This window comes from Bubalus bubalis, chromosome 6 (assembly GCF_019923935.1).
Source record: "Bubalus bubalis isolate 160015118507 breed Murrah chromosome 6, NDDB_SH_1, whole genome shotgun sequence".
Classification (NCBI taxonomy): Eukaryota; Metazoa; Chordata; class Mammalia; order Artiodactyla; family Bovidae; genus Bubalus; species Bubalus bubalis.
Window position 1 is genome coordinate 42,493,962 of NC_059162.1, and position 14,083 is coordinate 42,508,044.

The 14,083-nt window shown below is 31.9% G+C and overlaps 1 protein-coding gene across 3 annotated transcripts in view; it reads right to left on the reverse strand.

The window, feature by feature from the left end:
• SLC30A7 (solute carrier family 30 member 7) overlaps positions 1–14,083 on the reverse strand; it is a 94,657-nt gene that overhangs the window by 64,719 nt on the left and 15,855 nt on the right. For all 3 annotated transcript variants that reach the window (XM_006049817.4, XR_006551786.2, XR_006551787.2), the window contains exons 4-6: positions 10,953–11,040; positions 10,177–10,303; positions 1,276–1,419 (exon numbers count right to left, since the gene is read on the reverse strand). In XM_006049817.4, coding sequence (XP_006049879.3) covers positions 1,276–1,419; positions 10,177–10,303; positions 10,953–11,040 — 359 coding nt within the window. The remainder of the gene's footprint in view (positions 1–1,275; positions 1,420–10,176; positions 10,304–10,952; positions 11,041–14,083) is intronic.

Sequence of the window (14,083 nt, forward strand, 5' to 3'; positions counted from 1 at the left end):
TTTAATGATTATATATGTATCAAAATCAAAACATAATTATTTTAATTGAATTTATACTAGTAAAAGCTACAATAATTCCATCTGAAAGAAACGTTTAAATGCTGTCTTATGTTCCTAAAAGATAAAAGATTTTAATTAATATACCTATTTTATTGCCAAGAAATATTAACAGATGACCAATTAAAGCCTTAACACAAGTATATTCCACTTTATAAAATTCTGGAAAGGAGGTAGAATAGAAATAAAAATTCCAGGAGAAAGGAGGTTATAAAATTAACAACTGTTTAAATATTTTTAAATAGGTGACAGTGGGTCTCAAATCACTAAGGTAGTTAGAGTCCACTGACTATGGTCAATAAAAATATGGAAGTTTCATTCTAAAATACAAAGTATCAAATTATATTCTCTGCAATTAAACAATAATTTTTTTTTAGAAATCATCCTAAGAATGTGAACATATAGTTTTTATCAAAATTATTTTGTGATGCGTGTGAGCAAAAAGCTTAGAAAAGCAAGGTGTTCAAGCAGACCAGTGTAATAAATAGTTTTAAAAGTATAGCAAATATTAGAGACTGAAAATATTAGGGGCTTAGTACTCAATCCCTAAGGCCCATTTCATCTTTTCAGATTGAAAGCTTTAGGATTCTGCCTTTGTGGCAAGCACAGACAATCTTTAAGCATATAACTTATTTAAAGATTAATCAAACTGTATCACCCAAGCAGTTTCTATTAGATTAATAATATTCTAAAATTTTGTGAATAAACTAAATATAATTTTAAAATAAAATGTTAAGTAAGTTGATAAATACCTTATAACTTAGTATCCAATACTATATAAGTTAACATAGAAAGACTTCTAAGGGAACTGGAAGTAAATATCAGGTGATATCTGTTAAAATTACAATAAAAATGTGGAAAATTGAAAACTGTTATATTTTTATAAGCCTATATATGGCACAAAAGGCCTTACCATAATTAAAAAAAAAAAAAAAAAAAACTGCTGAAATGCAATAGCTCCCCATTCACTGACACTCATTTAAAATACTGGCATTTTATTATGATAAAATCACTGAAAAAAGCTACACTCACTGCCTTATGCCAAGTTAATTTCATTTTATACTGAAAATAAACTAGTCTTAGAAACCATTTAGTCCAATTTATTAGAAAGGAACTTGACTGCAATATTTTTAAACAGATTATTTCAACTTGAAAAATTAATTTATGCCATTTCTGTTTAAGAAACTGTCCATTTGAAAGTATTTTTGCTGTACTCACCATGAGAGTGAAAGTGTCCATGTCCATGAGCATGATCATGGCTATGTGCAGCACCATGTTTCAATTCATGACTATGGCAGTGATCTCCATGGCCATGTGTCTGATCCAGAGCACCATTAAAGAGAGAATGACTGTGTCCATGGCCTAAAAACAAAGTGTGTAAGAACAAAAGGTATGTAAAAATGCATTACTTAATAGTTACAATAATACTGACATTAGTGAAAAGAATTAGTGCTCAAACCATATTCAGTTCAAATATGAATATTCAATCAATATTCAATAAACAAACATTTATTTGTAGAAAGTGCTAAAATGATGATGCTCAGTTGCTCAGTTGTGTCCAACTCTTTGTGACCCCATGGACTGTAGCCTGCGGGGCTCCTCTGTCCTTGGGATTTTCCAGGCAAGAACACTGGAGTGGGTTGCCATTTCCTATTCCAGGGGATCTTCCTGACCCAGGGATCAAACCCATGTCTCTGACATCTCCTGCATTGGCAGGCAGATTCTTTACCACTGAGCCACCTAGAAAGCCCCATAGATTCATTAAAACAATACTGAGTTCTTAGGATAGTGTTTAGGAAGGAAATAAAAGCACAGTAAGAAGTGGCAGACTCTACTGGTGATAAAATTAAGTAAGAAGTACACAGAAGGATTTAAAGAGATTAGATAACGTTGCTCATTCATTCATGAAGTACTTAGTTGGAACACATTATTTTACAGTACCACCCCAGGCACTGGGGATAAAACAGTGAACACAGACAAAAACCTTGGCCAAAACTTTGTCAAGTACTATCATACATATTGAAGAAGGAAATGGCATTAATACTAACAAAGTTAAAATAATATATGAATATGGCTACATTAAGGAGGCAGGGAAATGGCTGCATTTGGTAAAAGGACCAGTAAAATTAAAGCAGGTAGAATCCTCAGGGGAAAAAAGGCACAAAATAGTGAGGAATCATTTCTCCATAGCAAACCTAAAAACTACCTAACCATCATAGAAACATCTTCTACAAACTATTTCAAAATATAGAAAATGACTGAATGCTACCTAATTAAAAAATATCACTTATATTTACAAAAATCCTAAATACCCTAAAATCAAACTCAGTAGTACATTATATGAAAAATTATGAATAGGGAGATCAACTTCCAGAATGGTAGACAGAGGTTGGTGGCAAGCTAGTTCTCCTAAAACAACTAAAATATGGGAAACACAACTAAAAACTTTCAGAAGTCTGATAATTAACCAAAACCACAAAAGGAACTGAAAATTATCTATCCAACAAACTACCAAATCTCAGTAAGACAGCAGAGTCTTGATGTTTTAACTTGGGGTTAGTTCCATTCCACTTCCTGCCTAAGCTCAATTGAAATTAGCCAAAAGTCAGCAGCTTTGCAGACACTGGAGAGATCTGATTTCTTCTGAGGCTCTGTTAAAAGCAATATGTGCAGATCACAGTCACTATTTTGTCCAAACTTGGCAGTTCCCTGGAAAAAAATCTTTATTCTCAATGTGATAACTATCAGATTCAGAGCACAGCTTCAAGAATTCAATGGACATACACTGCAGGACATGAATCAACACAAGGAAATCATGCAATAGGATAAATAACTATAATAATATCAGGAACAACAAACTTTGAGAGAAGACGGTGAATTAATCTGATACCAATGTCATTTTGGAGAAGGGGACGACAGAGGATGGGACGGTTGGATGGCATCACTGACTCAATGGATATGAGTTTGAGTAAACTCCTGGAGTTGGTAATGGACAGGGAGGCCTGGAGTGCTGCAGTCCATGGGGTCGCCAAGAGTTGGACACAACTAAGCAACTAAACTGATACTGAATGTCATTTTAAAATTAAAGGTCCAGTTTTCAACAAACAATTAGTAAGATATTCAAAGAAAGAGAAAAATATGCCATATACACAGGAGAAAAACCAGCCAACAGAAAATGTTCCTGAAGGGGACTCAGATTTTTGACTTTATAGACAAAAACTTTGATCAGCTACTACAAATATGGTCAAAGAAGGAAATCACATCTAAAGAATCAAAGTACAATAATGATTACTCATCAAGTAGAGAATATTAATAAAGAGATAGAAGTTAATAAAGAACCAAACAGAAACTCTGGAATTAAAAAAACATTATAACTGAAATAAAACATCCACTTTAGAAGGGCTCAACCACAGATCTGGGCTGCAATAACAGTAAACTTGAAGATAGATCAATAGAGATTATATACTCTGAAAAACAGGTGGAGAAAAGAAAATCAAGAAAAATGAATCTTAGAGACCTATGAAAACATCAAGTCTACCAAATTAATTATAAAAAAAGTCCCAAAGAGAAAAGAGGGAGAAAAAGAAATATAAAAAATACCTGAAGAAATAGTAGATGGCAATTCCCCAAATTTGACAAAAAATAGTATCTACACATTCAAGAAGTTCAGGAAACTCGAAGTAGAATAAACTCAGATAGAACTATATCTAAAGACATCATAGTCAAATCTATGAACGTCGAAATCTTGAAAATTGTATAGTAAGGTGTATGTACAAGATGTATGTATGTACAAGGGATCTTGAATAAGATTAAATGCTGACTTCACAACAAAAATCAGAGAGGTCAAAAGACAATGGGATAACAAATTTAAAATAGAAGATGACTCAGTTAAGAATTCTAAATTCAACTAAAGTCTCCTTTAAATATAAAGGAAAAATCAGACACTTCCACATAAACAAAAGTATTTCCTACAAATGAAACAACACTAAATAGTAATTTAAATCCACATAAAGAAATAAAGAGCACCAGTAACAGTAATCTTGCAAGAGAAGATAAATGTATTTTTTAATTTGCAACTTGTTTCTTCTCCTGTACGTTTTAGAAGACAATTGCATAAAGCAATAATTACAAAACTGTACTGATGGGCTTATAACATGAAAACATGTAATTTGTCTGACAACAGTAGTATAAATAAGGGAGGTGTGAATAGAGGTATATCTGAGCAAAGTTTTTGCATATTATTAAATTACTATTAATCTGAATTATTAAATTACTATTAATCTGCTTTAAATTAAGATGATATTTGTAAAGCAGATTAATAGTAATTTAATAATTCAGATTAATAATTTAATAATATGCAAAAACTTTGCTCAGATATACCTCTATTCACACCTCCCTTATTTATACTACTGTTGTCAGACAAATTACATGTTTTTATGTTATAAGCCCATCAGTACAGTTTTGTAATTATTGCTTTATGCAATTGTCTTCTAAAACGTACAGGAGAAGAAACAAGTTGCAAATTAAAAAATACATTTATCTTCTCTTGCATATTTGGCAAAACTAATACAATTATGTAAAGTTTAAAAATAAAATAAATTAAAAAAAAAAAAAGAAAACAAAACAAAAAAAATAAGATGATGTTTGTAATCCCCAGGGCAAAAATTAAGAAAAGAACTAAAAAAATATACAGTAAAAGAAACAAGAGAATTAAAAAGATATACTAGAAAATATCTATTTAATTTAAAAGACAAGCATCAAGGATCAGAGTAACAAAAAGGACAAAAGATTCAGACAACAAATACCAAAATGGCAGATGTAAATTCTACCTTAGTAGTAATTAAATGAAATGTAAATTTTTTTAAACCTCTAGTCAAAAGGCAGAGATGTAAAAAATGGACTAAAAACAATGATTCAGCTATATTCTATCTATAAGGGGCAAATTATAGATTCAAAGACATAAATAAGTTACAAGTAAAATGACAGAAAACTATACCAATGCCATGCAAGCAGTTAAAAGAGACAGAGACAGACAGAGCCAGAATGGCTATCATAATACTATAAGCCAGAAATTACTGTGAGAAAAAAAGAACATGTTATTAGCAAGTTCTATGCCTCGGGAAGATATCCATGATTATAGAAATAAATGAACTGAACAACACAGGTCCAAAATACATGAAGCAAAAACTAAAAAAATTAACTGGAAAACTTACAACAATATTACTTGAAGACTTCAATACCCTACTTTCAGTAATGGATAGACAAGTAGGCAGAAGATCACAAAGCAACAGAAGACTGAACAACTATGAACAAACTATACCTAACAGACAGCTATAGAACATCCCACCCAACAGCAGCAGAATACACATTCTTCTCACACGCACATGGAAGAATCTCTAGGATAGACAAATGGTAGGTCATTAAAATATGAAACAAGACTCAATAAAAATTTTTAAAATTTGAAATAATAAAAGGTATGTCATCTTATCACAATGGAATTAAATCAGAAATCATAACTGAAGAAAATTAGGGAAATTCACAAATATGAGAAAATAAAAAAAGATACCACTAAATAACTAATGGGTCAAAGAAGAAATCACAAGGGAAATATAAAAATACTTTGAGATAAACAAAACTGAAAACATGACATACCCAAACTTACATTACAGCAATGCTTAGACAAATATTTATAGCTATTAAGCCTCTGCTAAAAGGAAAAAAAAAATTCAAATCAATAACCTAATCTTCCACCTTAAAATATTAGAAAAAGAAAAAAACTAAATCCAAAAGCAAGGAAAAGAGTATATAATAAACATTACAGCAGAAATGAAATAAAGATAAGCAAAGCAATAGAGAAAAACCAAAAGGAAAAAATAAGTAGACTGACCACAAAAAAAAAAAAGTAAAAATTACTAAAAATCACTGCTGACCTCATGAGAAAAAGAAAAGACATACTTTTTAATACATATCTAAAATCATTAATAAGTCATTTAGATGAAACAGACAAATTCCTAGAAACACACAAACTGCTGAAATGATTCATAGAAAACAGAAATCAGATAGACCTATAACAAGCAAAAAAACTGAATTAATAATTTCAAAACTGTCAACAACGAAATGCTTGGTCTTCACAAGCAAATTCTGCCAAACATTTAAAGAATCAAGACTTCACTAGATATCCCTCAACTATGCCCCCCAAAAAACAGGAGAGAAGGGAATACTTCCCAACTCAAGGACAGTTTACCCTGATATCAGCACCAGCCAACAATACTAAAAGAAAACTGCAGACAAATATTCCTTAGGAATATAAACACAAGTCTAGAAAGTGTTAGTCGCTCAGTTGTGTCTGACTCTTTGTGATCCCATGGACCGCCAGGCTCCTCTGTCCATGGGATTTTCCAGGAAAGAATACTGGAGTGGGTTGCCATTTCCTTCTCCAGGGGATCTTCCCAACCCAGGAATCAAACCCAGGTCTCCTGCATTGCAGGCAGACTCTTTACCATCTGAACCACCAGGGTTCAAAAGTCTTCTATAAACACACAAGTCTTCAACAAAATACTAGCAAACCAAATCCAGTAATATGTCAAAAGGATTACAAACCATGGCCAAATGGGATTTATCCTAAGAATGCAAAGGTGGTTTATTATCCAAAAAACCAAGCAATATAACACACTATATGAATAGAATAAAAGAACCAACTGATTACCTTTAAAAATGAAGGAAAAAATCATTAAAAAAATCCAATACCCTTTCATGATGAAAACACCCAATGAACTAGGAATAAAAAGAAAACTTCCTCAATCTGATAAGGAGCATTTCTGAAAAGCCCATAGCTAGCACAGCTAAAATCATATTTAATAATGAAATATTGAATGCTTTCACCCTAAAATCAGGAAAAAGAAAAGAATGTCCACTCTCACTACTTCTATTTAACTGTAGGATCTAGCCAGGGCATTTAGATTTGTTTGATGCAATGCTGCCACAAACCTCCAATTTGTAAAAAATGCAGAACCTGCAAAGCTCAATAAAATAAGGTATGCTTGCATATAGAAAATTCTAAACACTCCACTAAAAGCCTGTTAGAATAATGAACTACTTCAGCAATGTGGCAGGACACAATATCAATATACAAACATGAGCTATATTCCTATACTAGCAATGAGCAATCCAAATATGAAACTAAGAAAACAATCCTAAACTTATCAGATCAGATCAGATCAGATCAGAAGCTCAGTCGTGTCCGACTCTTTGCGACCCCATGAATCGAAGCACGCCAGGCCTCCCTGTGGCAGCCAAAATAAAAAATCTCTACTGGTAAAGTTAACAAAAGAAGTGTGAGACAGTTACTCTTAACAACTACAAAACACTGTTGCAAGAAACTAAAGAAGCTAAAAATAAATGGAAGGGCATCCCATGTTCATGGATCAGGAGACTTAAGATGTTAAGATGACAGTTAATTCCCAAATTGATCTACAGATGCAATACAGTTTCTATCAAAGCCCCAGCTTCCCTTTTTGGGCAGAAATTGACAAACTGATCCTAAGTTTATATGGAAATGCAAGAAGGGACCCAGGGTAGCTAAAGTAACCTTAAAAAAGAATAAAGCTGGACAATTCAAATGTTTTAATTTCAAAACATACCCAAAAGCTACATTAATCAAAACTGCATAGTAATGGCATAAGGACAGACATACAGATCCACGAAATAGAATTGAGAGTCCAGAACTAAACTCTCAACTGATTGTTGACAAGGGTGCCAAGACAATTTAATGGGGAAAAATAATCCTTTAAAAAAATTCTGTTCAGACAGCCACACATTTATATACACGAAAATGACATTGGACTATACTTCATACCATATACAAAAATTGACATAAAATGGATCACAGACCTAAGTTTTAACTCTCAAATTAACAGATAGTTTCTCATGAGAAAAATCTTATCAACATAATTACCAACTTTAAATTAACGAAAGCAGGGGGAAAAAATGATTACTTCAATAGATGAAGGGGAAAAATTTTTTTTCTTAACTTGGTAAAACAGTTTTATCAGAAACAGACCACAAACATCAGACTCATTGGTAAAACTTCAGTAGCATTTTTTAAATAGCAATGGTTCTGAACCTTTATTGCACATTAAAGTTGACTGGAGAGCTTCAAAATATGCTGATGTTGGGGTCTCTTCCTCCAGAGATTCTGATGTAAATATTCTGGGATTAAATCTGGGCATCAACGTTTCTTTAAAAGTTACCCAGGTGATTATACAGGTTGACACAATGATATAAGCTATAACTATTTCTAAACACTGTGATAGAGATTCTGGCTATGTAATTAAGACAAATAGGAAAAACAGTTTTCATTCTGAATAGAAAAAACTTTTCAAATACCTAAAAATGAACCAAAGTGACTAAGACAATTTAATAGAGGACTCAAAATTTAAGATGTTAATTTCCCAGAATTAAACATAAAGGCAAAGCATTCCCAATCAAATCACAAAAAGATTTTCCATAAAACCTGACAAGGTGATTAAAAATACCAAATGAACACGACAGGCCTAAACAACTCTGGAGGAAAAAAAAGAGAGAAAGATGAGACTAACCCTTCCAGATGTTAAAACATAAAGTTTATAGCAATTATTCCCGTGTGATTCTGAAGAGGCCAAAAATAATCTGATATTTAAGGTAATTTAGGCTAAGTGTATCCTTTTATATTAGTGAGGTAATGAGCAAATTAATAAATGGTGCTTGGAAAACTGCTTATTCACACTGAGAAAAAAAAGTCCTAACTCTTCATTACAAAAATATATATAAATGAAGGACCACGTAGTTGGGACAAAAACCAAAATTTTCACAGTATTAAATAATAAGACTATTTTTAAGACTCAGGGATAGGAACTCCTTAAAAAAAAAAAGCAGAAAACATACCACAAAGTATATAAGACAAAAAAAAAAAAAAGGAAACTAGACTATATCCACATTAAAAACCCCTAAATAAAAGTTTAAACAGAGAAGCCACAGACTGGGAAGAGATAACTGCAACACATAAAACAAAGAATTATTATACAAAATACATAAACAAAAGCTTGTAAATGGATTAATAATAAAACAATAGAAAAATGAGGTGTTAAGGGGGGAAGGGACAATTCCTGAAGAGGAAAAAATCTGAATGATGGCCAAAAAACATACAGAAAGATTTTCAACCTCACTACTAGTCAAAAATACCAAATAAAATGAGATATCATTTTTATCAAAATATCAGCAAAATGGTTTTAAAGCCATAATAGTAAGTTCTAATATGGGTGAAAGAATCCTAGTACTTACATTTTACGCTGGGGTAAATGTAAATGAGTCATTTGGAGGGCAAACTGCTAATGTCCATTGAAACTAAACATTATATATCCTGTGTTTCAGCAATTCTATTCATATTCGAGAAACTCTCAATTCAAAGAACTTTCTGTGATGATGGAAATTGTCTATATTTACTATCCAATATGGTAACCCTATGTGTCTACTGAGCACTTGAAATGTCATTAACTGAATTCTTAATTTTATTAAATTTCATTAACCATAATGTAAACTTAAATAGTCACATGTGACTTAGAGCTACTATATAGGACAGCACAGCTCTGGAGAAACGTTTGCATGTGTTCACAAAGATATGCTTCATATGGAAGTATGACAATCCATAGAAGACTGTTTAAATAAACCACAGTAACCCACACCATGCAGTTTTATGTGTCTGTGAACAAGAGAAGGTACACTGATGGACACCAGGTGGAAGGATCTCAAAGACAGACTGTATTATAAATTTCATACCCCCATACATGGATTTTTTAATATCTAAATTTGTATTGTCATTTTGGTATTTGCTTTATATAAATGTTATCATACCAAACAGATGAGCTACAGAGGTCTTGAAGTAGCCACACCAAACTGATACTGTAACTCTGAGAAGCCACAAAAGGAGAAGGTTCAGGAAGACATTAACATGAGTCAATTAACATATTGTTCTTGTTATTAAAAATCAATATAGAGTTAGACTTTAAAAATCATCAATTTTCAAAAGTGAATAATTATGACAGAAACCAAAAATGAAGAAACAAAGGGTTCTAACCATCATACCAGAGCCATGAGAATGTCCATGACCTCCATGCTTGAAAACAAATATTCCTACTAGGTTTACCACAAACCCAAGAATTGAAACAAGAAGCAGTCTCTCATGATGTACATCTGGAGGGGCTAATGCTCTCTAGAAAACACAGAATACAAACAAACTGTATTGATATACTTTCTGACTAATCAATTGATAAAAATAAAAAGCAATTTAAAAATTTTTTTATTTTCAGAATTAAAACCACTCCAAAATTGTCTGCCAAAACAGTTAACAGAAATAAAACCATTGCTCACGTATTTCAGAAAAAGTAACAATTATTATTTTTAAGTAAGTACACTTAAAGGTATGAATATTTAGACTAAAACCATCCTTCTTTGGAATCTTAAAATACTGTAATTAATTTTAAGTTGATTAAATTAAATTTTTACTTGTCTTAAACATCGAAATATTGAAGATTCATTGGCAAAATCCTCAGATTCTATCTTAAGAACTATTTCCAACAGAACTCACCACCAGGATTGTTGTGTGTTTACCTTTCAGTGTCAGAACATCATTCACAGTTTACAAAGCACTACTATTTGTTTTCAAGTAGTTTCACATATAACTTTCCAAATATTTTATAAGTTCCTCTTGTATACACATAATACTTTATGCAACCCAAGACTGGCCTCAGTAAATACTCAATGACAGTGGGAAAAAACAGCTCTATTACATTTATCTTTAGTTAGTAAACATTTTCATTACAGAAATGTAATTTACTGGCTCTAATTATTATCTACTATACCTCAACTCCTTCTGAGAAAATAAAAAAAGCAGTGAAGATCAAAAACAGGCCATTGACAAAACCAGCCAGAACCTCCGCTCTAACATACCTAGAGAAGAGCAAAGTAAACAACTGAATTAAGTTATTTCTTTAAAAGAAAACCAAATCAAAAATTTACATATATTCAGAGGTACTAAACCATATTACACAGTTATATGTACCCAACAAACTCCCAGTGTTTATAGTATAGCATTTCTATTGTACATGTCATAAAATGGAGAAAACAAATTTAATTACTATGAGTTATGTTTAAAGAAGAATGCCATAAAATACAGAGATATCTACAAGCCAACCAAAAGACCTTTTTAGAGTAAGCATTTTTAGAGAGACCTTCCAGAGAAATGTAAATCTCAAGCTGCAACTGGAGAAGGAAGAATAGGACCAGATAACTGGGCAAAGAAGGAAGGATACAAAGATAAAAAGTTGAGGAAGAGAGCTTGAAAAAGGCTATTTGTAACTTATTAATTCCTTCTTTTCTAAGAACTCCTTATGCTTTTTGCTTTGTATCTTTCAGCTTTCAAATCTCTGGCAAGTAGAGCTTTGATCTGAGGAAAAATAAAATTAGTTCTGAATTATCCCAGAGACAACTTGAGATTTATATTTCTATCACTCTTCTTCTAAAGATGAATAAATTTAAGAAAAAATCTTCGATTACCTAAATTTTAGAATCAATTCAAGTTTCACATAATTTGAATTAAACTATTTTTAAAATACCTGTCTTTTGTTCCATGGACTTCTGAAGCTTTCTGCTTCCTACCTGTGTGAAGCATTGGGGAAAGATTTTATTTTTTCATGAGCTATATTTGGCTTAGTTAAAGTTATTAGAAACAACTTTAACTTGGCAGTTTAACATGTTCAGACATTATTCAAAGGGTGCTAACAGCAGTTAATCACTCTGGTCCTTAAACAATGTAATAGGAGCATCAAAAATATGATTTTTTTCAAGCTTTCTATGTTAATTTCTAGATAATACAATTTTTACTGCAAAAAAAATTTTAAAGTAAATAGAACAAACTCTTTAAAATATATTCCATACAATTATGCCGGAGTTTGCCCTGTAAAGCACATTTCAAAGTAGTGTATATATATATATATCTCTATACTCAGAAATAAAACATATGTCTACCTTCTAATACATATAAGTGAATTAATATATTATTTGTCAAAGCATATACTTTTGTTTATTATTAAATTCAAAGAATCTACTGCCTGCTTTCCACAATCCACACTTAGGAATTTATCTGTATCAGCAGGGTTACTCCTCCAAAATAAAAAAGCACTTTCTTTTAACCCACTCTTCTAATCTCATAGCTAATGCATGATTGAAAGCCTTTTGTCCTTGAGTTCCACTAGATTTCAAGATCAAAGGCAAGATCAGTTTTCAGGTATCTCTTTGTCCCTAATGCTTAGTAGGTGTTCCATAAATTCTGATAAATAGTTGGGCTAAAGTGATTTAATTAGGTTTAATATATTTGCTAAACTTGATTGCTGGATTAAAATGAAAAACTTGTAAAGTCCAGACACACTTGCTTTTACAAATGACTGTGTTTACTTGAACAGACTGGGAATTGAAATGTATGATCCATTAATGTACTATTACCTATTTAAGAATGATCGCACCTGTATTCCTTAGCCAAAGCAAAAAATATACAAGTATATGTACATATGTATATTAGCATGTACATATACATCCACCTATCCATCAGATGTGTATTACCTTTATTCTGGCTTTACTATTTCAAAATTAGGAATGTGACAAGACACAATGGTGACATCACATAAAAAAATACTGAAAAGCTTTTCCTGCCTCTGAGATTCCTCCTATTGTTTCTTCTATTACACTCAGTCTGCTACTGTGATCATATTGAATTGGAAATTTGGGGATTCATCACTGGCTTAGCCTGTTCAGTGACATTTTGATATACTGGCAAAACAGCAGTATATTTCTACTGCTGCTACCTACTACTATAGCGATTACTAACAGTTTCAAATGTTACATCAGCTTTTATTCCCTAATTTTTCCCTTCTCAAAAGAAAAAAAGAGCAAAGAAGAAGAAGACAGGATAAACAAATTAAAAGGTGGCAAGAATATTACTCTCATATATTTTAGTTAAAGTTGAATTAGTAAAACCTGCGATGGTACTGAAAGTATTCAAAGCCATTTCTAAAAACCATCTTATACCAGGAGATTATGCATTCTAAATATAAAACAGGATACCCTAAGAATTAAGAATTTTTAGTTACTGTCTATCCAGAAATGTTGCTTAATAAGACATTCTAATTTGATTTTTTATATAAAATATGTATGAATTACTAATTTTCCAACACAAAATTATAATTTCACACACAACCTTTCTTTAGTAATTCAAAATATACTTAAGAATCTTTGATTATATAGTGACATGGAATAGGTTCTTTTCTGAGTTTTCAAGCTGTTTGGATTTGTAAACAGGATCTCTTGCTCTATACTATAAAAACAATATAACTTGTTTTTTGTCTCACTTTTTATAACTTTATAAGAAACCACATCACCTGGGTTATACCCCAGATCAGAAAGTTCTGTCACAGAATTTTACATATCTCTCTTTTAGCACTTGTCACACAAAGTATACTTATTACAGTATTTTTACAGAACTATTTCCCCATCAGACTACAAGGTCCTCTGAGGCAGAAGTCATACCTTATTCATTTTGATATTATTAGAAGCAACACAGTATTCAAATTATAGTGGATCCTCAATTAACATTTGAAGAGAACAAAAGCTCATGCAAGCAGTATGTGCTTACTCAAGAACAAAAAATCTAGAAAGAAAGAGGAAGCAGTGGAGGACTAGGAGTAGAAGAGATACAAGAGACAGTTCATATAAGAAGGTGGATGTGAATGGGAGAGGGAGAGAATGAGAGAAACTGCACAAGAAAGGGAGTTCTCAGGGAAGAGGAACCTGTGAAAGAAGGAAAGAGCGCCTGGAAAAAAAAAAAAAAAAAACACTACAGCTGAAGAGGTTAAAGGGTGGGAGAGAAAGAAAGAACCTGAGGGGTACAGTGGTATAGTACAGAGGGACAGAATAGAAGAAAGGAAAAATAAGAGAAAAG